The 25,899-nt window shown below is 34.0% G+C and overlaps 1 protein-coding gene across 4 annotated transcripts in view; it reads left to right on the plus strand.

Moving 5' to 3' along the window:
- Eip63E (cyclin dependent kinase Eip63E) overlaps positions 1 to 25,899 on the plus strand; it is a 298,278-nt gene that overhangs the window by 224,108 nt on the left and 48,271 nt on the right. For 3 of the 4 annotated variants that reach the window (XM_070112122.1, XM_036364859.2, XM_036364845.2), the window contains 2 exons: positions 7,482 to 7,508; positions 25,246 to 25,451. In XM_070112122.1, the coding sequence (XP_069968223.1) occupies positions 7,482 to 7,508; positions 25,246 to 25,451 (233 nt within the window). The remainder of the gene's footprint in view (positions 1 to 7,481; positions 7,509 to 25,245; positions 25,452 to 25,899) is intronic. The other variant, XM_036364837.2, reaches the window with a different exon arrangement.

Below are 25,899 nucleotides of genomic sequence, written 5' to 3' on the forward strand. Positions count from 1 at the left end.
ACTGATCAGACTTGGATATTATATTGAATTTACACCAAAACTTAACATGAAAAGAACTGTCGTTTCAGTAATTTTACTATTTTAGAAATTTAATAAAAAGTTCTCAATAAGATCTGACATTAACTAAAATAGGTAAACTTTAAGAAATAAGTTGAAACAGATTTCTTCAACTATACAATATCATCAAATTAAATCCTTTCTTCTCCAACTCCCTAATGACTCTAACCGCATCGCTTCGTGGCAGCCTTGCGGTTACGGCGTCAGCAAGAAAAATGGCGCCAAATACAATAACTCCTACGCAGAAAGCTAAGGAACCGATTTAAAAGAATAATCGGAGTTCATCAACCGCATATGAAAATTTTTCAATTGAATGAATGTGGGAGTGAAATGAATGAGTTATGAGCAAACTTAGCTGCAAGCGTTGCATACTCGCTCGTGACTTTAAAAGCCACATAAAAGTGTAAAACTTTTGCCGTCACATTAGTTTAGCTTAGTTTGGCTGCCTGGCTGGCAAACGGCTTTAGCTATGGCAGTGGCTTCGCCGGAACTCCGTCTCACTGAATGACAAAGGTGTTGCGGCGAAATGTCGTCTTCCTTGCCTTTGTTGCCGCAGTTACTCTTCTAAGCACGGCTTTTGATTACGAGCTTATGCAAAAGGTGCTATTATATTTTCCTATAAGTTGGATGCGAAATAAAAACAAAATTATTTACTTATAAGAAAACGGAAGTCATCCTTTAGTGAAATGAAGTGAATACTTTTAATAAAGTAGAAATGTTTAATAATTGCTATGTGATATTATGTGGCTAAAAAAACGATATCAGCGTTTTACGCTATTCTATTGGCGTCTTTCTTAAATGCAGGAGATTTATGGAGTTGTTCATTTCAATCTATGTGAGTAAGAGATAAAAATTGCAGAACCTATAAAAGAAGTTGAAAAGTGAACTCAGAATTATAAGAAGAAATGCTATTTTCTTTCCTACTTTTTTTGGTGGCCTACACACATTTCCATACTGCTCTGGAATAGCGTCTCCTTTAGAGAGGTGAGCTCTCTGACTGTGCGGAAACCGATCGAAGCTCTGTTGTCCTCATTCGACTTAACAAAATGTTAAAAGTTAATGCTACCTCTTTCGCGGCTGCAAGATCCTTCTGACCCAGAGAATAACGCTCGAGATACATTTCATATTCAAGAAGTCAAGGTACTATTCGTACAATACGTACGTTTATAAAATATTATTTTTATTTATAAAAAATTAGTTTTTGTTATAATCTGAACAAGGTACCTATATTAAGTTTCCCACGAAGCTTGTAACACCCAGAAGGAAACGTTGGTGGCCCTACAAAAAATCAACTTCTTGAAATCTTTTGTATTTGTGAAGGGTATTATAGCTTCGGTGCAACCAAAGATAACATTTCTTCTTGTTTTATAATGTCTTTCTCTGTACCGTCGGAAACCATTCCTGAAGTAATTAATTGTTCGTCAGCTTAATTCCGCTCCAATCATTCAACATTTTATCACAAATCACCAATTTTATTTGTTTTTTTTTTTTTTGATACGCACTTCCATCATCGTAAACAGTTCGTATTTCGTAGACCATCACTCCGCTCTCGCATCAATTCCCCGCCAAAACTTTACTTTTCATCTTTCGTTTTGTTATTTTATCTTTGTTATTGTCCTTCCATCATTTTCTCATTATGTTATAATTAAATGCGATTCCGTCCAATTAGTTTCAGCTCGATTAATGCGAATGAAGCGTGTTGGGTATTTGGTGTGCGTGAGCTCTACTTTGTCCAATGTTGTATAGGAATTTACTTACTTATGCTTCGCTCCCCCTACATATACTGGTACAGTTCAAGGATACTCGCACACTCTAGCTTGAAGTGCTGATAGCTGCGACAGGAATGACTAAATGCGACTGTACGAATGAGTGCACAAATGATGTGCCGCTGTGCCATCATCGTTAGAATTGGCAATAAAAAAGCAGGGAGCAGTGACACTATGCCGCTGCCAAGACCCTTGCCGCCTTACTTTTTCGATCTCATAGCCAATCGACCGACCTACATACACACATATACACAGAGTTAGCTGTAACTGTGTGCGTTTGAGGGCGGCCATCAGAGGCCACTTGATTTATTGTGTTAAGTATTCGCAATTCGTTTAGTCGCCTCTTTGCGTGTATGTGTGTGTCTCTGATGTTTTCCACATTTCTTCATCTTCTTAATTTGCTTATTACTGGGCTTCGGTGCTTAAGTAATCGAACAAATAAAAAAATTAAATACAGATTGACGTTTGGTTTTCTTAAATATTTGTAATACTTAAACTGAATTTCAAATTAAGTTCAAATAATTGGTTCGAGATTTCGTAAGTACATGACTAAAAGAAGCAATTTTGGGTTGGGATTCACGTCGAAATGTGTTTAACAGTCATTAAATATTTTTAAGTATAATAAAACCCAAAGAATAACTACACTGCTACGTAAAATATTTGTTTATAATAAAATGTTGACATAAATCAAGTTCGTTCATACTTTATTGATAGCTTGTTGGAACTTTGAAGGTCATTTTATAATGCCATTCTCATAAGCACCCTCGTCCCTATTAGCATAAAATTGGGAGAATAACGTCTAAATAATGCTTCCTGTGCTTTTGGCGAGTCCTTATCTAGCGTTGTGCTGATGGAACCAAATTCCTCTCCTATGGGCCAAAGGTGACCGCTTTTGGGCTGATTTGATTACTTCCTTCAGACGGTCCCATAGTTGACTGCACTGCCCAGAAGCGAATAAAAAGTTTGGCCGTAGGATAGGATCTCATAGTAGATGATTGCCTGTCAAACCCAACAAACACACACAAACCCTTCCTGACTGTCAATCTTGACTTGGCCATCATTTGCGCCGGCTCTCCGAGATTCGATGACGACCGTTTTAGCTTAGAGTTGTTATAACCATCAGTAACCATCTACTTCAGAAATGGATCGATTGGTTTGCGAATATATATATGTTAATTTGTGTGGCACCCAACCATTGAGCTTCTTTTTTCGTATTATGTTTAGCTCCTGTGTGATCGAAACAGTGCTTAAATGACGGTCGGACTAAACAATTTCCACATTTTTTTCCACTCAATATTTTTAAGAATTCACCTTCCAGGGTGTGATGCATTTTTGACAATAAAATTTCCGGAGCGATTCGACGAAACCAAAGTTGCGCAGAATTGGTTACTACAGTACAGGAACACTCTCACATTTTCAGCTGCCTGTCCAGCTTTGACGAACAACAAAAATTCAAACGAAGCGAATTTGGTGCGAAATATTATATTCATATCTTTATGTCGTACTGTTGGCGAAGTCAGTATATCACCAGTTTGAATTTCATTTGGGTATTTTATTTTACATAATAAAACTCACGCACTAATTATTATATCAGGATAAAATTCAAATTTTCACAAATAGAAGTTTTGATGTCCCCAGGAACCAAACATGTAAAATATATTATTGAAATTTAGCCAGAGTCTTTTCCTGATAACATTGCAGCTTTGTGTCAAAAAGCGGATAAAATCAGGTCAATGCTATACCCCTAGCCTTCATATACCTAATATAAAAATTTACGAACTTCCAGTTGGCCCTATACCAGATATATATCAATATGTGAAGTACACTATCGAATCTCCGGGAGTATCTTATTGTGATAAATGTGTGTCATGATACCAAAAATGGATGAAATCAGGTCACTATTATCCTTAGACGCCAATTGGCTTTTTACCGTATTTATCGGTTAATATATAGAATACATTTTATCGGTTCATGAATCGCCGCAGCTTCCATATACCACATACATATATATAATGATTTTCGTTATTCTTGTAGACTTTATACCGAATACGTCGGCCAGCTTGTGAGTTATATTTATAAAATTCCGTCAAAAGTGAATACAATCAGTCCCGACCTCACCTGGCCAGAATATACCGAGTGGTTCCCGACTTTCCAGCTAAATTTGGACGTAATGAAGTGGTTTCCGACTTTCCATCTGACTTTAAACCGTTGTTTGTCAAAATATGTGATATTCAAAAAAAAAAAATTGTGTTTAAAACTGAAAATGAATGATATTTAGCTAGATTATGGTCTACACGTCGTACGCGTCATTTTGCGGTCCTTTCTAATCTTTTGTATTGTCGCATTCGAATACATATTTTCACTTTTTCGATAATATACTTGGAGCAAAAAATAATTATTTTTATATAAAAAGTTAAATTTCAGACTGCGACCACCTTCCATTCCCTTCTACGAAAAAGTAGAAATTACATCACTACTATAACTCAATCTTTCAAAGCAACAAAAAATTGGTTTGAAAAATATGCCGGAAAAATAGCGAATTTGACTACTATACGTCATATATCCACTAACTGCACTAGAAGACCCAGAAAGCTTTTTTTACTACCATCCTTCACAGTCTAAAAGTATCCTTCACCGTAAAAGTAAAATCTTCTAAGCTTCTTAAATTTAAAGCACATCCTTAAGCATGTCTTAACAGACTTGTATTTCTACTAAGTCTCATTGTAAAGAACCGTACTTAGTTCTTATCCTATTGGATTTTTTGCTTTTTTACTTTTGGCTACATCTTAAAATTCTTTGACTGTAAGCTTTGAGATTAACCCAAGTGTTATTATGTTTCGCCTCTTATCGTTTACTGTTTTTCATACGTATAGTTTCTTCACGTTACCGCAATCGGCATTGACTTCGACGAAATTACATTTTGCCACATTTTATTTGTATTGAATTTGAAATTTCATTTTCATTGTTATTCAACATCGTTACGTCAAACCAATATTCTTTTGTGAGATGATTCGCATTACAATGATGAATACTAAAATGTGTTATCCTCGTACAAGAGTTTGTCATCTCAGCTCCATCCAAGTAGACTCGTCGATGAAGAGAAATAGAGATAAAGAAAGCAAACCGTAAAGACAATAACAATGACAATAACGTCGCCAGCCACAAGCACAACGAAGCGCTGCACCTAAACAGACTCACACAAGTGTTAATAACAGCAATAGCGGTATCAGGATATTCGTATTGACATAGGATATACAATACAATTGACTTATGGTATAATAAATCGGCGAAATTGTGCTATATAATTGCGCTTCAAAGGTAAACGATCGGAAAATATGAGTGGTGCTTGTAGTGTCGGCACGGTAAAGTGTTAGACACGTCTTTACATCCTTCACTAAGCTTGAAATTGATACTTAAGGTGTAATATGCAACACTGATATCACTTAAAGTCAAATTATTTCCGTTTTCAAGTATGTACATATAAGTGCCGAGAAATGAGTATTTTACAATTTCTAAGCCGCGTGGTTTTGAAATACGGGTTTTACAGGAGAATTTTTCCATAATACGACATATTTTGGGAATTAAACCAACAACCTTCGAAGTGGTAGTTACTAAATTAAGAGAAGACAGAAGCGAATGGTCAAAAGTAGGTCTTGAAATAAAAAATAATAATTTTATATTTTCAAAGTTTAACTAGTCATAAGTATGTCTACAAGAAGATTGTTGTTAAAATTATTTTCGGTCTTTTACAAAACAATGCCCACGATTTTTTAGGTTATATTTTTAAAAAAATTAAAAACCGTAAAAAAAAGTGATACACAAATTTTTATTTTTGGCAGTCGATATATTGTGAATAAACTTTTTTTCCCAATTTTTCCGTAGATCCAGGCATTGTGACATTCTATATTTATAATGCTTATACCCTGAACAGGGTATATTAAGTTTGCCACGAAATTTTTAACACCCAAAAAAAACATCGGAGCCCCTACAAAGTATGTACATATACCTATGAATGATATATTCAATGAACACGCGTGAATTCAGCGTGATGAGCTGAATCGATTTAGCCATGTCCGTTTTCTTTCTGTCTTTATATATACGAACTAGTACCTCAGTTTTTGAGGTATCAATAGGAACGATCGGAATAAAGTGCTTGTATGAAAAACCTTTTTATGTGACAAGATATTTTCACGAAACTAGGTATGGATTATTATCCACTACAATAATGCAATCTCCGAGGAAATTATTCAGTTTTTTTTTTAAATATTTTTCTATATTCTTTTAATGTTAATATATAACTAATAAAAAAATAGATAGTAAAGATTTTAATTGCTTCTTTTTCCAACAATTGAAAAATTTGTTGAAATGCATGCCTCTAGACTAGACATTTCTATAAAAGTCATTATGTCCAGCACATTATTAATTCATACAGCTTAATTGAAGCATGATAACAGCTAGAATTTAGACAAAAATCGCATTACATTTTCATAGTTTTTCTAACTGCCTAATTTCTTTACTAAACGGCGACCCGATAACCCAAATTTTGCGCTACAACAGTTCTAATCAACAGTGCGAAAATAATGCATTTCCTACGCAAACGTGGGTTGCTGTTGTAATGTAAAACGGAAATGAAAGTGCCCCTATTACGCATATTTGCTGATTTCACAACTGTACAGTACTATAAGAATATCGCACAGTGGAGCTTTCTCACTCGAAAGAAGTTTTACAACTGTAGTTTTTTAAGCTTTGCATCTCCAACTGGAATGCTACCGATTTATAAACATAAAACATTTATGGCTTATCCATTACTTTAATAGCTTAAGAAATCTAACTTTAAAAATAGTTTAATTAAAATTTACTTTTAATGTCTGATAACTATAAATAATATATTAATTATGGACTAAAATCTAAGAAGTATAATTTTTCATTAAAAAAAAAATTTATACAAATTCTACGCAAAAGTCCCACAGTACAGTACTCAGCTAAGCTTCAGCAGAGAGCGCAAAATAATTTCTGCCAGCAAGTTTGTTTGCTTTGCGGCGCTTAAATCAAGTCGTGGCTTGTACGAGTAGTTTGAATTGCTTAAGACTTGTTGGAGTGCTGAATTTCGCTCACAGCAAAGTCCTTTTACATTCTGACGTAATTAGAATCGCGCATACACTCCCATTTCAACTAAAACTAAGTAGTTCTGCTTTTATGTATGTCGGTTAATACATCTTGCTCTTCTTAGGCTCTTCTTGCTGCGTTTGCCTTTTTACTCCATTACTGCGTATTCTGTACTTTTACAAAGTCGTTCTTCCGCGTTGATGAGTCTAATTAACGAACTTCAATCATTGCAGTTTTCTGCAGTGCTGCATCACTTTTTAGCTCTACTTCGTTTACACGATTTTCCTGTTTGCTCTCAGGTGACTTATTTGATATTCTGCAAAAATTTTTTTAAGAGTGCGAAGTATGTTTGCCACAAAATGTTTTCAATCAAGCCCTTTAGGTGATATTATTTTGTAACTATCCTTTTAATTTAATATTTCGCTACTATTTCTACTTTTTCTGCGTTTAATGCTTATTTATTTTATTTTATGTCCAAAACTTTATTTCAATTAATATATTTTTTTTTTTGCAAAGTTTCGTTATTCATTTGCGTTTTCTTTTTCTTTTTAGCCCAAGAAACTGCAATACAAGATAAAGGTAACACAGAAACACTACACACATATATACATATTTCCATATATATACTAAAGCAGTTACATATACACATACATATAAATTTTATTATTAAATTATGTGACAAATTTAAATTCTTTACTTTCAAGCAGTAGAAAAATTAAATATATACAAATAATGCGTTTTGTAAATTAGTTGCAACAACATTTAGCACAACTGATATACAAAAAAGGGGACGTATATTTTTCAATAAGAAATTAAATGCAAATAATGCAATGTGATGGACAAGAATTAAGCTTTTTTTATAAAGATAAGAGTTATGTTTTAAAATTGATTTCGAGTAGCTGCGGCTGGCTCGATTAAATTCCAGCCGTGACGCCCAATTTTTGCAGCAATTGGGACGCCGTCGTGTTGGAACCAAAGGTCGTCCACTTCAATATCCCTGAATTAGAGGCATGACAAATTTATTAACAACATATTGGCGCGACTGGCACACCGAATTAATCTGCAAATAAGATTTTCGCCACTGATAGACTTCACTTATACGCGTTAAGATCAGCTGAGTTGACTGAATCGCTTTCTCTTCATGAACGGTAAATTTCTTGGCTATAGCTAGATGTCGTCTCGTCTCACTTCATTGTTGGTAAATTTCAAGCGATTACTTTCGTCAGATGCGAAAACATTCTACGTTTTATGTAGAGAGAATATTGTTTCATTAATCCATGAAGGTTAAGCTAATGCCAAGACATAGAAAGATGCCATGGGAACATTTCAGCTTGGCTAGTATGTATATTAACCTTTTCTTAAGCTGCAGCTATTTTGCACATTCGTTTTAATTTCATTCAATGGAATACCTCTGTATTAAACACTAATATTAGGCTACAAGAGAGTGGGCAGAAAGACCTTGAATGGAAAATATTCAGCTGCTTAACACTGTGTTACGCTTTTCTACATAACATTTCGTACATACTAAAAAGTATGTTAGTCCATTATAGGGAACTAAATCTAGCTGCTTTAATGAATTTTACCGAGAATCACATAACAACCAGAATAAACAGAAAATGAAATGGTACCCACATTTATGAGTCATAATTTGGGTTGCTATCAACCAATTTTTCATTCGGAGCATTTAGAGTTGCAATTATTCAGACAAAAAATGTGTCAAAGTAATGACCCGAATATCGTCTGCCCATCTGCACAAACTCACATCTCACTTTTCTATATGCCCTATATTTTATCCACATACTACACTGGCCAGCATCCTTCCTTCGTTTGCACTGCTCTACATATCCTTTCCTCCATAACCTAAAAATTTCGAAAAACCCAAATTTTGCCGTCAAACAAAAGTTTTACTCACAAAGCGCAAACTCGGCCATTTGCATACATTGTCGGTTATATTTATTAGTATAATAAGCAATTACGCTTTGCGTCTCTGTACATATGCTATTCTGCAAAAGATTTTTATATTAAACATAATATGAATGCTCCCGATTTATTTATGCACATGTACATGGATACATACATATGTATATGGATTCCATTTCATGAAATAAATAATACAAATATGAGTATTTTGTTGTTGTCGCATGGTTATTATTAGAAAATTTTGTAGCTACTCTGCAGCAGTATTTATTTATTTAAATAACATTTAAATATGTATAATTTTATATTTTTGAAAACATTTAAAGGTTTTGTTAAACTTCTTAGTGGATCTAACATACCATATAATAACCCAACGATTATCCGAGTCATGAAAGGCAACAGAGTTTTTAGGTGACAAGATTTCTCCGCTACAAAAATACAAATTTCTAGAGCTATCATAACTTTTAAGAGAAATCATTATAGACTTTTTAATTTTGAACGAGATCTAAAGTCTTGATGTATGTGACAGAAAGGTTCATTTAGTTCAGAATTTGATCTACGGGATTTTAACAGTAAGGGTCTTAATTGCCTTGATAAACGAGCCGGGAGTTACAAAGTTTATTTTTGCAAGGAAAAAGTCCCTAACAAAACCCTAAATTTTAACCCACCTAAAATCGCCTTCCATTGAAACTTATAACTGAAGTTTTTTCTCTCAAACATATTTGACTTTTTTTTTTTAGAACTGGTATACTCAAGCCAGCTGTTCTTAATCAAATTTATTACTTATAGGAAAACGAAACTCGAAACTTTACGTTTTTAACTCTGATCAGCGTATATTAAGTTTGCCACGAAGTTTGTACCCTATAAAATCTATATATAAATGATCAACGCGACGAGCTGAGTCGATTTACCCATGTCGAACTAGTCTCTCAGGATTTGAAAAAAGAAGATGCTTATATACCGAAATCGCCGATGTCGGATCACCATAGTATATATGTAGCTGCCAGACAAACTGAGCGATCAAAATCAAAATGAAAGATATTTTTTTTTAGTAAGGAACATTAATTCGACTTGAAACTTTTTATGAAACAACGTGGCTAGAATGAACCAGCTAAACATTTTCCGTTGGGTGCAAACCGTTGGCCGGTCGTCGAAGCATTTTTGCTTTGTGGTTTTTTCGATTTTGAAAACGTTTTTTCTGTGAATCAAAAAAAGCTATTTTTTGCAATACAACTAAATCCGTTTCGCGTACAAGTTCGAAGAATTTTGCCTAGTTAATTAACAAAATAGTTTCGAATCAAGTTTCCTGGCGAAAAGTTTTCTATTTCTTCAGAGCGTAACGCCTGTCTATAAGTCCCTACAAATATACCCACAGCTTATATTTGCCGAATACACGAGTACAAAAAGAAATGTGAGGTTATTAAAAAAGGACAAGGGAACTCGCAAACATTACGCCTAATCCCGACAACAAATAATAATAAAACACACATTCACATACAAAGACAATGTTGCAAAAAGTCGTAAAAGGACACATTTTCTTACTTTTATATTTTCTTGCATGCATAATAAGTTAAATAATATGAGGACACAAAGCATAACTGCCGAAAGCTCCTTTAGCATAGACACAACTACACACATACATATACACATATGAACATTTATTTGCCAATGTTAACAGAGATAGTTGAAATCCTTTTTATATGTGGAACATATTACATGCATTTATTTGTTTACAGCTTTAATAAAAAAGTTCGTATAATTTATGGAAACAATATTCAAAAGATGAAAAATTTAATAAAACTTTGTCATACAAATCTGTTGATTTTTTTCGAAGCAAACAGGTTTTTCTTTATTCACTTACATACTCATATTTTTGCAATGTGTTACGGAACTCGTAATATTTGTTGCGTGTATTTATGTATGTTTACAACGTTTAGTCTGTCTTGCAACATTTTAGTACTTTCGTTACGTGTTGCACAGAATATAATAGTTCTGTTCCCTTAACGTATATTTTTAAGGCCTTAAACTAATCGATATACATAGATATAGACTCCAAAAAATTCCTATGTATGTATCACAATGATCCGGAGGACAAGCTGAATTCATTTCCGGATTTCTGCAAGTTCGACCATCTGCCACTGGAATCCATAACTTGAGGTTTATTAATGAGAATTGGTGTACGTGTACTTTAGGACTCTGGGGAGGATGGAATTGCAAATATACATGTGGGTCACAGTAGGGAAAGGCATGCTGGGTTTCTCAAGTTGAAAAACTCGGCGTTTCTCTTATACTGCGCTAACTTACCATAAAACGTGAACACTCATGTATACTCACAGTAGATAGCTCAGGCATCAAGAAAGGTATCGAAATAAAACTTAGCAAAAAACAAGGCTCTTGTCACACGTCACAACAGAATTTGAGATTATAACGACCAGCGTTCTTCAGGTATATTTTATACCTCATATATCCGTTAATATGTCAGATATTTCAGAGAGATTTTGAGAGTTTGTTTTGTTTACACTGCATAAATATATCGATGATAGTGTGAGATTCATGGTTCATTTGAAGTATTATACTGCAATAATCATACTTTGAATTTTTGACAAAAATTTTTGGAATTGGCCAAATGACCCTTTTGGATATACAATATATTATATTTCGTATGTGGCTTGTATAAAAACTATTTAATCTATTAAACCCTTCTTGAAGATTGAAGAGGTACCTATAGTAAACATTTGGGGGCATTATTTTGAAGCAGACAATAATAATAACATACTATTCATCATAATATACACATTAGGTTGATTTGCAGGGAGCCAAAAAAAGGGAAAAGTCGCGTATTCGTGAAATATTCTACGGTTCATTCTGAACAATTTTGCCTAAGAGACTATCGGTCTAAAACCAGTTTCGAGCCAGCAAATTTTATAAAAATTTCTTCGTCAGCTTATATTCTATTGATCATTTGTCGAAATCGGGCGACTATATCATATATATCCCATACAACCGATTATTCGGATATTGTTGGAAGAAGAAAATCAAAACGTCCAGTTTTTCCGGCCATCCGTAAATTGACCTCCGCAAAAATTGAAAAGTGGCGGCTTATGGGTAACTATATACAGAACTTGTAGAAAAAATTTGATAGTCATCGAATCATTTGTCTTCGAGCAATCACTGCAGCAAATTTAAAAAATGCTGTTTCGACACAGAGGCGTTTAAAGATAAAATGATAGAGCCAATTGAACTCAGCGGCAAGATTTTAGAAGGCTGTAACTCAAAATATTTTTGAAATATCTATTTAAAATTTTAGTATGCTACTTTTGAAGGTATAACCCAATATAAAATAATACTTTTTTTCATTTCTCTCTAGGTGTGTCCTTTAAATCTCCTTATGTTTGCAAAAATAGCTCACAACTTTATCATTTTTGTTATAGTAAATAGAGGTCTATTGTATACGCTTAAAGCCATTCTTTAAGAGTAAAACTCAATTGAATTCTTCGTTGTTGCTTTTATAGCTATTGCTCATGCTTACCAGTTTAAGCCGTTATGCCAACTGCCGGGTTCAAAAGCTAGTGCTCCGTGAGCTTTATGCGGTTGTGAGAGTTTGACTTTTTTCTTTAGCGAAATTCGCACAACAATGTTGCTGCAGCAATTTTCCAACTACAAACAACTATTTACTGACGTCGCTGTATAGACAAGGATAAATGCACACACATCACATTTGTCTTTATGCGCCAACGGGGCATCGTTGAATTCGTGCCACAGTTCCGCCATTTCGCCGGATATGTTTTTGTCTACAATGCCGTTTCCAATTCATTTTACTTTTATTCTATTTTACATTTTATTTGTTAGGCTTTCTTCGCCCCGTTTCTTTCTCTCTTTGTTTGTGTGCATACTGTATTTTTATTTGCCCTGAAAGTTTATTTATTCGCTTCCCGCTAAGAGTGAATAGGAGGAGTGCGAGTTCTTTGCGAGGCAGGACTGAACATTTAAAATTCATTTCCGTTGCTAATGTGAAATGGTCAAACATGTTTTTACAATTTAGCTTAAAGTTATTTGCTAAAGTGTATAAATATAACTGTGTTCTAAGCTACTGCTGTTGTTATCTCTATTGCTCGATTACGGTTAAAAAAAATATATTTATGGTACACACAAATATCTAGTCTAGATTGTTCACTTTTACTTCTAAGAGGTGTGTTCAAAAAATAATGGAATTTTTCATTTAATAAAAAAAAAGTATTAATTCATTTGTCTACATTAATATTGTCGCCTTCAAAATATATTCCATTCGATATTATGCACTTATGCCAGCGCTTTTCCGAAACACTTCTCAAACTCGATTTTTGGGATAGCCTTTAGTTCCTCCAGCGATGCGGTTTTAATGACACCCATGCTTGTAAAACGACGGCTCTTTAAAGATCTCTTTATTTTTGGTGAATATGGCGACTGGGGCTTCGTTACAGTGACCAAGAATTCACGAGCAAACAACGAAGTGTAAGCAGGTGCACCATTTTCGGTCTTAGCGGGCCAGGATGCTTCCACTGAGACGATTTAGCCTTAGTTTCAGTGTCATATTCGTAAGCCGCTGTGTTTGTTCAAAATTCAGCAATTTTGAAACAAGTTTTGCTGCCGCGCGTTTCAAACCCAAAACATTCTGTTGTTGATGTACTAGATCGTCCGGGCCGCTCGTCATCTTCAAAGTCTTCAAGGTCATCTTGGAAAAGGTTATACCACTCGTAAGCTCTTGTTTCACTTATAACAGATTCAACATAGGCCTTCGTTAACACACACTTTTTTACACTTGATTTAATTTTTTACGCAAATTTGTATACAATTTCTTTGATCCAGACTATAACTTAATGATAAAAATTATAATTTGTACAATAATATCTATTTTAATAAATATCACAGTCTTGCATTTTTGTTTATGAAAAAAATATCAATACAAAAAATGGAATGATAATTTGATGAAAGGATTGATAACACTGGCCGACCGTTTTTTGGATAACGCTGCTCAAATGCTGTAATATCGTGGTGGAAGCGTTTTTTAAATTTATCGGTCGCTGCCAGCAAACACACAAATTAGATATGAACCAGAGAACGTTTAGAGAACTAGTTCTAAGTACATGCAGTAGAAATTTATAAGAAACATTTTTAAAATTATAATCAAAAAGAATTTAACTGTTGATAGTGTGTTTCAGAAAGTATGTATTTTTCGAAAATATTCAGTTAGAAATGCAGGAGAAAAAAACCCCGTTAGGGTTTATCTATAATAATTTACATATATAAATTATCAGGGTAACGAGCTGAGTCGATTTAGCTATGTCCGTTATCAATTTGACATTTTTCACATTCATGATCACAATCAAGCCCTTCTATGGAAAAGTCTTTTCTTATCATGGCATGATATCTTCACGAAATTTTTCATAGACTATTGTCTAATACAACGCTACAATCTCTGATCAAATTGTTCAGATCGGTTTACTATAGCATATAGCTGTCATACAAACTGAACGTTTGAAATCGAGTTCTCGTATGGAAAACTTTCTTATTTTACAAGATATCTTCACGAAATGTGGATAGATAGGAAGATAGTTGTATACCCTTTTATACTTGTAGCTTCGATGCAGCCGAAGTTACCGTTTCTTCTTGTTTTAGTTCTTTCTTGTTAACATTTTGCTAATAAGTTCATTTAAGAGAGAAAGTATATCAAACTAACGTAACAGAAAAGGCTTAATTTAATTAATTTATATTATATATTTTTGTGTTTTCTTATATAATGTAGCTTAAAGTTTAATTTCTTTTATGCTTCAAATTTCTTTTGATGTCCCCAGATTTTTCATTTTTCATTGCAATATTATTTTGTTTTCTATTAGATATATACTTATATATATATTCCATCTAATTCATTAAATTGTGGTTGCTTAATTCAATTATTTTGTGATCCTAATTGCTACTCTCCGTTCTAACTGAATTATCAATTTAAACAGCATAAAATATCATTCAATTTGCATTATTCGCAAAAATATATAAATAATATGAAAGCATTTGCTTTATTATAGCTTTCCGATTTGGTTCGTTTCCCATATTTACTGCCTAACAATAACAGCAATGCGAGTTGTGTGCGCACATACAATACAATTTATGCAGTTACTTTTATGTACTTATGTATTTGCTTACAACAGTGCAATAAATCGCATATATTTTTTGTTTCCTTTTTAATGCTTCCATGAGGATGCAGCACTCTTCGCTTTAATTTTTGCACTGCTCCTCCTATCTTATTTGAATTTAATATTTTATTCATTGCGCACATTTCAGCGCTTTGGCCCAAATATGCGACTACTCGTCGACAGTAAACCATTTGATGGCAGAAAACGCGTTGTATGCGCCAAAATAGCTATCCACACCTACAGACACACACACCCACTTGGTTGCATTTGCACACAAAATAAATGAAATAAAATGGAAATATATTACTCTTTGGTGAAAATGCAGCCTTTAGCGCTGCTGGCCGTAATTGGCTGGCACTTGTGTATTTTATTATTTCTATTTAAACGGTTTTTATTTATTTGTATATCATTTTTATTTACTATTCGCCTTATTACATTTCACCAGCATATTTTTTCATCGTTCTCTTCCAGTTCTTCCTTTACGACGCACAATATTAACTAGCCAAAAGCATACAATAAACAATTTAAGTGGTACGTTATGGCAAAGTATCACATCTCAGGGCCTTTTCACTCCTTAAGCAATAGATATTTTCAAATTATCTCCTTCACAACTTATCCAGTGGCCATTGGCGCTGCGTTCTTGGTGCTTGTCTCCACAGCGACTCCAGTAGCTACAAGTATTATGTCTACTTGATAACGTTACGGCCATAAGCGAATTGACGTTAAATCCTCGTAGTATTGGTGTATGTGGATAGAAGTAGGAAGTTACTGCAGCATTTATCGTATATGCCTCAACCAATTTAATTCTACTTCAATACGTGTTGAATGAAACTCTTTCGCGCTTCAACGGAAATTCGAAGGATATAGTCCTTTCCACTTCCATTTAGTGCTTATATTTGTGCGCATATACTGTATAGATATATATGTATATGAACTATCCAGCATATCATTATTGTTTATTTTCGTTTTATTTTTTGTTGAGCATATACCATATTTTATTATTTGTTTTGTTATTCTCTGCTTTGCTAAAATTGCTACTGATAAATATTTAATTTTTATATTCCATGCACTAACATTTCTGTACGCTACGTCTCACTATGAAAAGTTTCACCAAGTCTAAAGATATCTGTGGACAAGACTGGTTTTGTACTAGTTTCACAAAGACTATAAATAATCCACTCTATTACAAATGAGATTAATGCCTTTATTTCTCTTTATATAATATTAGAGATTTCAACACAAAACATGAGCGCGGAGTAAGTTAAATAGACTAGAGATAGTGGAAAACCGACAGTATTTTTAAGAAAGTAGATAATTTCTTTTCATACTGGCGAATCGAACAAACTCAAATAAAGATTTGATAGGAAGTTCATTGCACCACTTCAATGAGCTATTTTCATACACCCTTGAATTCTACCAAAGAGCATAGTAAGGTTATAGCGAATTGATGCCGACCCTTTTTACGGTATCCCAATGCCTGTGAATAGAGCAAGTTTTGTCCTTAGTTGAACTGGAAATTAAACTAGTCTAGTACTGCGCTCGAATACAGACCTTGTTGTAGGCGACAAAAATACAATATAGTCAACGTACATGTATTTATATTTATTTTGTAGCGATTCTACTCAAACACAAAGGTAAATACAAAAATATGCATGTACATATTTAATGTAATAGTCACTATGGGTGTCATTGCTCTCTCATCAAGAAACATCTGTAATGTTTCCACACTTGTTATTTTATTTATTTAACCGTTTTTTTGTCAAAAGTGGCAAAAACTTTAAGCTCAGCTGCTTCTGCAAAGTGTGACACTGATTTATGATTGTTTGCAATTTATTTATCATTCTAGCAATTTTTCGTTGTCATTTCTAGAATTGCTTTTTACGAGTATGTGCATTTAGTAAAATTTGCAACTACAGCAAATCAGATTCCATAGTTTGCATGTGAAGTTTGTATTTAGCAACAGCAAAAATTGCAAGCTACAAATATTCGTCCAAAAGTACACGATAAATCAATTTTATTTAAACAAAAAAAAATGTCTTTTTTAGAGATTAAATGAGTACCAAATTTAATTATTATGTGTTTGTACATATGCAAAGTGTATAGTTTACAGGCGAAGGAAAAACAGTATAAAATAATTACTACAATATCAAAATACAACTGTGTATTAAGCTGAAAGCTAAACTTCGCTTGATCCGTAGAATATGCGAAAAACATATGCGATTTTACAGAAGAAAAAAAATTTACCGGCGCTAATATATACTATACATATATTTTTATTAATATATTGTATGTAGATGCAAAAATGCACCCGCGAACCTTCAACTCGCATATATCTAAAGAACATTTGGCGCTAAACTAAACAAAATGTTTACCATTTACTCTTGCTTCCTCAAGTTGTTTCCCCTATTTACAACTTTTTTCAATTTTTTTTCGGCACAAACTAATTCCAAAAGTTTAAACAAATAGTGTGCTTATTTGCTATTCCATTCACCGTTAGCCTGTTAAACTTTCCATGCTACCGCTCAAGAAACTTTGTTTCGACAATAGTGATTTTGTTATTGCATGAAGCACCCGGTGAGGAAGTCAAAGCGATAAGTATTTATGTTACAAAACATTAATGTTTATAAAGTGGAAAAGCTTGGTAATATTAACTGAGTCAATACCAACTCAACAGCAATTCGGGTGTATAGATAACGGGTACGTGAGTAGGCACCTTGAGCTTAAGATGTGATATGCTTTCATCTTGACGCAGTTTATAATAAAAATTATTAATATAATTTTTTATACCGTTTGTTTTACTTTGGATTCTAGTTAACGATCAATGTTATTTTATCCTTGCGGCATTGGTTAAACAGTTTTGATTTTTGTGAATTAAGTGATGTTGTGAGCTTTTGGTAAGTCCAACAGTAGTTACTATTACAGATTTTACTGTTGTCGAAACCTGTGAACCAAAATTTTAAACGTTTGGAAGTTTTAACAGCAGTTGTGTCTACATAACCTGAACGAACCCAGATTTTTAATCATGCAAAGACTGTCAACTCGGCAGAATTCTTTAACACTATTTAGAGAGTGCTTTCTGCTTCTACAACAAAAAACAAAATTTGCATGTTCGGTGGATAAGCTAAGATCTATAATAAGTGCAGTGTAGCTGCAGAGGCTATCACCGGACTTTTAATTAGTTAAACAAAAAAATGTACAAAATCAAATAGCTAAAGGCACCTTATACTTACTATACTTGTATGTTGGTATGTATGCGCAAGTTCAGCTTGAGAATGCATAAGATGTCTTGTTTACCCAAGTGCGGTCACCAATACATGCGAACAAAAAAACAACTAACCAAGAACCGAAAGTTTCACAAAGTGGCCCACAAGCAAGCAGCTTACGAAGACCGCAGCGCATGCCATGCAAAAGTCTTACTGTACATATAAAGCTATATATTATATATATATATATATATACATTAGACACATTATATATTTATTCGCTTGCTTCGTCTGTAAAAATATAAAAACCTCTACGGAATTTATTTTGGTTTTCAACACCAAGAACTAATGCTCGGAATTTATTTGAGCAATCAACTCAGTATGTGAATGAAAGCACATTATTTAAAAAGTAATTAGCACAGTCAAAAAAGGAGGGTGAAATGCGAGGTAATAAAAGAAGGGGTAAATTCACATTCTCTGTCGGCAATGAACTGAGTTAATCTCGTGCATCATGGGAGGTGGCAGTTTGGAATGGATACTTATTTGCAAAATATACCCGGACGCGGGCGTTGGCTGGTCGCTATGCAGCCGCATCCGGCGCCCCAACTGCTCAAACTATACAAACGTAGATACTATATACATAAGTGTATGCTGCTACGCCCGTGACTGTTGTTTGATGCAATGCACCTCTATTTAGCGCTCACCGTGCACCGTGTTGCAAACATAAATACATATGTACGTACATATATACGAGTTGGAATTCGTTGTTTGTGATCAGCTTGTAACACTGTGCGACGATTTTCGTGCCTCTGCGAAGTTCTCCAGGTTACTGGGTTACCCAGTAGCAGCAGCAGTCGCTGCAATTTCCATGAAACAGTGTGCGTAATGTATATAATTGTGTGCACACACTCAAAACCTGATGACGGGAACTTTGTAGGATAATAATTAATTTATTTAATTACATCGACATATTTTATACGCTGAATAGGATATATAAAGAAAAGAGGATCCTACAGAACATACAAGTATATATAAATTTTCAGCGTCATGAGCTGAGTGGATTTAGACCACGATACAATCTCCGAACAATTTTTTCGGATCGGATCACTATAGTATATATATACAAACTGATCGATCAAAACCGAGTACTTGTATGGAAAACTTTTTTTGTCAAGATATATTCACGAAATTTAGCATAGACTATTGCCCACGATAACGGTAAAATCTTCAAACAAATTGTCAAGATCTGGCTACTATAGCTTATAGCTACCATACAAACTGACCGATCAAAATCAAGATAAAGGTCTTTTTATACCATTTTATGCTATATGAAATGCACCTGTGAAGGGTATTATATCATCGGTACAGCCGAAGTTGTCGATTTGGCTTGTTTTTGAATATATTAAATAAACTAACTTGCCCAGGTTAATCATGTTCATACATAACTGTACCGTCTTTTTTTTTGTTCAAAAAGTACCGCTAGTTTTGTATTTCTTAAAAAAGTTATTACTTATTCATGAATATCTATTTTGTCCATTTCAAAGTAATCACCCCTAGATATAATGCAATTACGCTATTGGGTAAGTAGATATCGGTGAAGATACACATAGCCTGCGAATACACGTAGCCCGCGAAAATTCGCTATAGTTTTTGAACAAACCTCATTTTTAACCAAAAACAACACATTAATGGCGCTGCAGCCAACGTATTCCCCAGACCTGGCCTTTTGTGACTTTTTTTTTTGTTCCCAAAATTGAGGAGGCCCATGAAAGTACGACGCTATGCTACGATTGTGGAGAAACAAACTGCATCGAAAAAGGAGATTAGCAAGATCACAAAAAATTACCTTTTAAGTGCTTTGAGGATTGGAAGAAAACGCTGGTATAAGTGCATTATATCCAGTGGTGATTACTTTGAAGGGGACAAAATAGATATTCATGAATAAATAAACACTTTCTTAAGAAATACAAAATTCGCGATACTTTTTAAACAAACCTCGTAATAAATATGAGGGTATAAACATATTTTGTTACATATTGTCAATATATGTACATATGTATATCTATACTTCTGTACATGTAAATTCATTTGCGACGATTCAGTTTCAAATTCCATACTGCATACCTTTAGGCGCGCTGTGTATCGTCTCGTGTGAACTTATCTTGCAACTGAAAGGTGTGTACGCTAGGTGTGGCATTCTAGTTGCTTTAATCAAACGTATATATTTTTGTACATTTGTGAATATACATATATGAACACTCGCAGATATTCAAGTGTATTTACATTGATGTCCTTATGTATACGACACGGATCTTTGTAATGTCCTAGACCAACTTTTACACAGCTGTGCTCCAATTCATCATTTCCCAGCCGGGTCGTCGTTGCTGCTTGTGTGTGTTTGTTGCTTTTTTGCAGCCGTAACCTTTTTATTTGCTGTATAAATGGTGGAAATAAAAGGTTGTCGTTGTGGCGTCACAACATTTGCTTGGCTACTTTCGCTGACATCCTTTTGGCGCTGCCACCCTTCGTTACGGTAAACATGCAGAGATACAATTAGGTGTGCTCGCACACACTTATATGCATACAGTCATATGTGTTGAGCCGCGCTTGTTAAGGTTATATGCATGGGTAAATGACACAAGCGCACGCCACTGGCAATTTCGAATTCAAAGAATAAAGCGTGAAATAAAAATCTGCGTGAACTCAACTGTGTAGTTTTTAACCAAATATTTTGTTCATAGTGAAAATGTAACTACCATGTATTTATATCAATTACTGTATCAAGCCAGCAGTTCACTACTTGGTTTACTTGAATGAAAAATAAGTCAAGCACGCGGCACTTCGCACCGAGTGCTATCGACCATTGTACTTCCGGACACTGGAAAAATATAATTTTCACCACTTGCAGCAGCCGTCTCCTCCACTTCTCACTTAAACGGAAACGCATAGTTCGCCATTTTTCCGCAACCGCAATTGCTTCGAGCCTCGTAATTTGGTGCGCTTGTGCTTAAAATGTGGCAGGATACCACAACATTCTGCAGGCTGAAAAGTGGGTGACGTAATATTCCTTTCAGCGTAGTACATTGAGGTGAATTTAAAATGCATTGCATACTCAATGTGACTTTTTATTAACCAGTGGTGGTTTACTGCAATTAAGGGCAATTAAAGTCAATTTTACATGAGATGTTCGCGATTTTCACAATATACAAACATATGTGCATTAAATTTTCACTTTCGCATTAATACTAAAAGATTCCCTTAATAACGGGTGTGTTTTTTTAGACGTTTAGTCTTCAATTACAAGTAGGCTATACTTTTTTCTGAGTTAATCTGCGCACCAATGACGGTATTGCTGCTTTAGAGCAGCTTTTCGAAGAAGACTGTAACTGGAACTAAAACGAGGTGGTCACCGATCCCGATTTTCACAAGACATTTTTTTACGTTAATAAAGATTTTCATTTTTTAATCCAAGATGTTAAGGATTAAAAATTGAAAATATTTTTTATACTCTCGCAACCTGTTGCTACAGAGTATAATAGTTTTGTTCACCTAACGGTTGTTTGTATCACCTAAAACTAATCGAGTTAGATATAGGGTTATATGTATATAAATGATCAGGATGAAGAGACGAGTTGAAATCCGGGTGACTGTCTGTCCGTCCGTCCGTCCGTCCGTGCAAGCTCTAACTTGAGTAAAAATTGAGATATCTTTATGAAACTTGGTAGACATGTTTCTTGGTACCGTGAGACCGTTGGTATTGCAGATGGGCGTAATCGGACCACTGCCACGCCCACAAAACGACATTAATCAAAAACAAATAACTTGCCATAACTAAGCTCCGCAATAAGATACAAGACTGTTATTTGATACACAGGATCACATTAGGGAGGGGCATCTGCAGTTAAAACTTTTTTTTAAAGTGGGCGTGGTCCCGCCTCTAATAGGTTTAATGTGCATATCTTCTAAACCGCTAATGCTATAATAACAAAATTCACTAGAAGCAAATGTTTTTAGCACTTCTATTGACGGTGTGAAAATAGTTGAAATCGGGTAGCAACTCCGCCCATATAACGGTACTGTTAAAAACTACTAAAAGCGCGATAAATCAAGCACTAAACACGCCAGAGACATTAAATTTTATCTCTGAGATGGTATAAATTGGCTTTATAGGAACCGCGTTCAAAATTAGTCAGTGGGCGTGGCACAGCCCACTTTTAGGTGAAAACCCATATCTTGAGATCTGCTCAACCGATTTCAACCAAATTCGGTGCGTAACGTTCTTTTCATGTTTCTATGTCATAGTGCGAAAATGGGACTACAACCACGCTTACTTCCCATGTAACACCATTTTCAATTCCATCTGATTCTTTCACTTTCCACTATGCAAATCAGGTAACAATGATTATATCGGGGTAAAACTTTGCGTGAATAATGCAATTAAAGTATGCCACCTTGCGGCCAAAAATTGTCTAAATCGAACCAAAACTGTTCAAGCCCCTTAGTACTAAATATGTGGACCCCAGTGCCTATAGTTGACCTTCTACCAAAAATATCAGTCACTCCACAAAGAAATCTCAAACGAGTTTACTATTTGACTTTGCGAGAGTATAAAATGTTCGGTTACATCCGAACTTAGGCCTTCCTTACTTGTTTTCTTTTGATTTGAATGAACGCAAAAATGTTAATTCTAAAAGATTTTATTTTTTTTAATTCTTAATAGATTCTTGAGTATAAAGTTTTTCTTTTTTTAATTTTTAAGCTGGTATTTGGGATTAAAAATAAAAGCTATGATTGATGACTTTGACGATCTTTGGTTCCAACAAGACAGCGATACATGGCATACAGCCAACGAAGCAATCAATTTATTGAAAGAAACTCATTTTAAAAACATAATAGCAATTTTTATAATTTAAAGCTAAACTCTTGGCTATAAAATTAAATTATATGCGTTTTATTTCCTCTTGAAAACCACAAGTCGAAAAGTAGCACACTTTAGGGCATCCATGAAACACTTGGATTTAAATTTATTGTATATGAATATTATTCTTTAAAATTTCGAAGTATAATAATATGGTTATTTTTAACAGAATTGGGGGGTGTGAATTAAAAAAAGAATCGAGTTTTTTGCATATAGTATGTACCGGTTGGTTGAAAAGTTTCTGCGCTCGAAATAAAAAAATACTGTTTTAAGTACGAAATATATTTTTGATTCAATCTGATCTCCCTTAACTTCAATACACTTATTCCAATGATCCTCCAATAATTTTATGCCATCCCTATAATGACTTTCCGGAAGCTCTGCAAAATACCCGTCTACGGCTGTAATAGCTTCTTCATTCGTCGAAAAACGCATTCTTTACTTTAAACATGTTTTTCCCGAAACATTGTTTTCAGAATATTTTGAATGAGGTGATACTCGGATACAATTGAATATATTCTCTTGAAATTTTAGCTTCACAAAAATATTATGATATCTAGTGAACCAACTAGTGATGTTGAGGAGCAAGAGAAATAAGATAATCCTCAAAAGACTTCTTAAGTTTTCGAACTTTTAAAATACATACAAGAAAACTAACTTCAAACATATTTTTGTTCAGAAAATGAGTTTTTGTGTGAATTATTGAATATCCAATCACATGTTAAATATGAAGATTGAACAATATACAAAGAAAATTCTTCAATTACAATGATATCTAAATACATAAGTACATTGCCCCTTGTATTTGTTCCTCATATCTTTTTCGTTTAAAGTTAAAAATATTTTTTATATTAATTGAACCAAAAATTGTGCAATCTTTGAAATGCAATTAGCCATGGGATACTGTTTTGCCAATATCTAAATTTGTACAAGTATGCATGTGCATTCGGCTAAGCATGCCGGTTTTTTGAGTTCTGTGCTTTCGCCTTTGCTGAGCTATTTATATTAATTGTTAAAATCATGTAAATATTAAGGTTAATACCTGTAATGGAAATTCTGTTCTAGAATGGAACTTTTTTTATTGCACATATTTATTTATCTATATTATTTTAAAGAAAAATAATTTTTTCTAGAAATGTTTGCCGTTGTGCGTGCTGCAAGAAAAAAGAGAAATGTAAACAACTTCTGTTTGCTGAATATCGTAAATATTTTATGTATTCTATGTTAATAATGCACACATCATATATGTAGATAAAAAGTGATTGGTAATTCTACGCTAAAAATTGCCCACATTTTTTAATTCCTCTATGCGTTTCATTTAGCATTATTTTCACAAATTGAGGAAATATTTTTACAAACACTGACAAATCTGGGTGGGTTTACAATTTCCTGTAAAAAGCTTACGGGCGTAATTAAAAGCTTTATACAAAAGTTTATTTTAACCATTAAATATTTTAAATATGCATAGTATACAAAAATCTTTTATTTTTAATTTGTTTCATAATTATTTTCACTTATTAAATATATTTTTGTATACCCTAGTCATGTTACATTGTGCTTGCCACAATGTTTGTAACACTCAAAAGAAAATGTCGGAGACCTTTTGAAGTATATACATATATAAGTGATCAGTTGAGTCGATTTAGACATGTCCGTCTGTCTGTATATACATATAGCATATAGCTGTCATGCAAACTGAGCGATCAAGATCAAGATAAAGATTTTTTGATTCCCTTTTATGCATCTGTTAATAAAGTTAACGTTTTTCTTGTTTTTTAATATGTTCGAGCCTTTGAAAGCTTGAAAAATACATATGTATATTAATTTACATATGTAAATACTCCATGTATATGTGTGGATATATTGTCTAATGTTAATTCTGCTTTTGTATCTTTAAAACGATTTTAAACTCAACAACACCATATATTTTTATCTATTTAACTTTGCATTTTTGTACACCGACAGTTGGGGAACTTCGCTCCCATTGTCCAAGAATTCTTTACAGTTGCTTGTGACAGCAATTGTGTTGCTTCTGAATTACTTATTTTTTCAAGTTACAAGTTTTTCCTTAGTAATCTCTTTATCCCGTGTTTTTTTATTTCTCTTTACAGACTGGCGTAGCACTGACAGCACCGACCACCATGATCGCGTCCAACGGCAATTGTCCGTATCATCCGATAGCAAATTGCTGGACGATGACATTCGAGAGGAGACGCGCGTTATTATGCGCCCGAAAAAGCCGCCCAGACCGAAATCGGAGGTTTTCCTCAACAAACAAGACCCGCACCCACGACGGAAACGGTTTAGTGCATTTGGCGTAAGTATCTACAATACTATTTACTACCAGCAATTATTTTCGTATATACTTGTATGCATGTACATTGTACAAATTTATCATGGGCAACGGCAAACGATAATACAAGTAGAAAGGTAGAAGAAAGGAAGTGAAACACAATAAAGAAATAAAACGGAATAAATATTTTATTAAGAGCAGTAGATTAGCGAGGCAAAAAATATATCAGAAAAAATTTGAGTGTTATATTTCTCTCCTTGTTCCATTCCTAGTCGAAGTACGATTTTATTCGGTTGTCCTTTGATGCTGCTTGTCTATTTTGGACAATTAAAAGCAACATAAAACGCTAAATACCTACTTCACTGTCAATCATTGCTAATCACCACACACCATTTTCATAATTTTTTATTTTCAAAATGAAAGTAAAGCTTTGAACACAAAGACGACTGCACGATAGTGAAATTGTCTTGCT

Source organism: Bactrocera oleae, chromosome 6, assembly GCF_042242935.1.
Source record: "Bactrocera oleae isolate idBacOlea1 chromosome 6, idBacOlea1, whole genome shotgun sequence".
Lineage (NCBI taxonomy): Eukaryota > Metazoa > Arthropoda > Insecta > Diptera > Tephritidae > Bactrocera > Bactrocera oleae.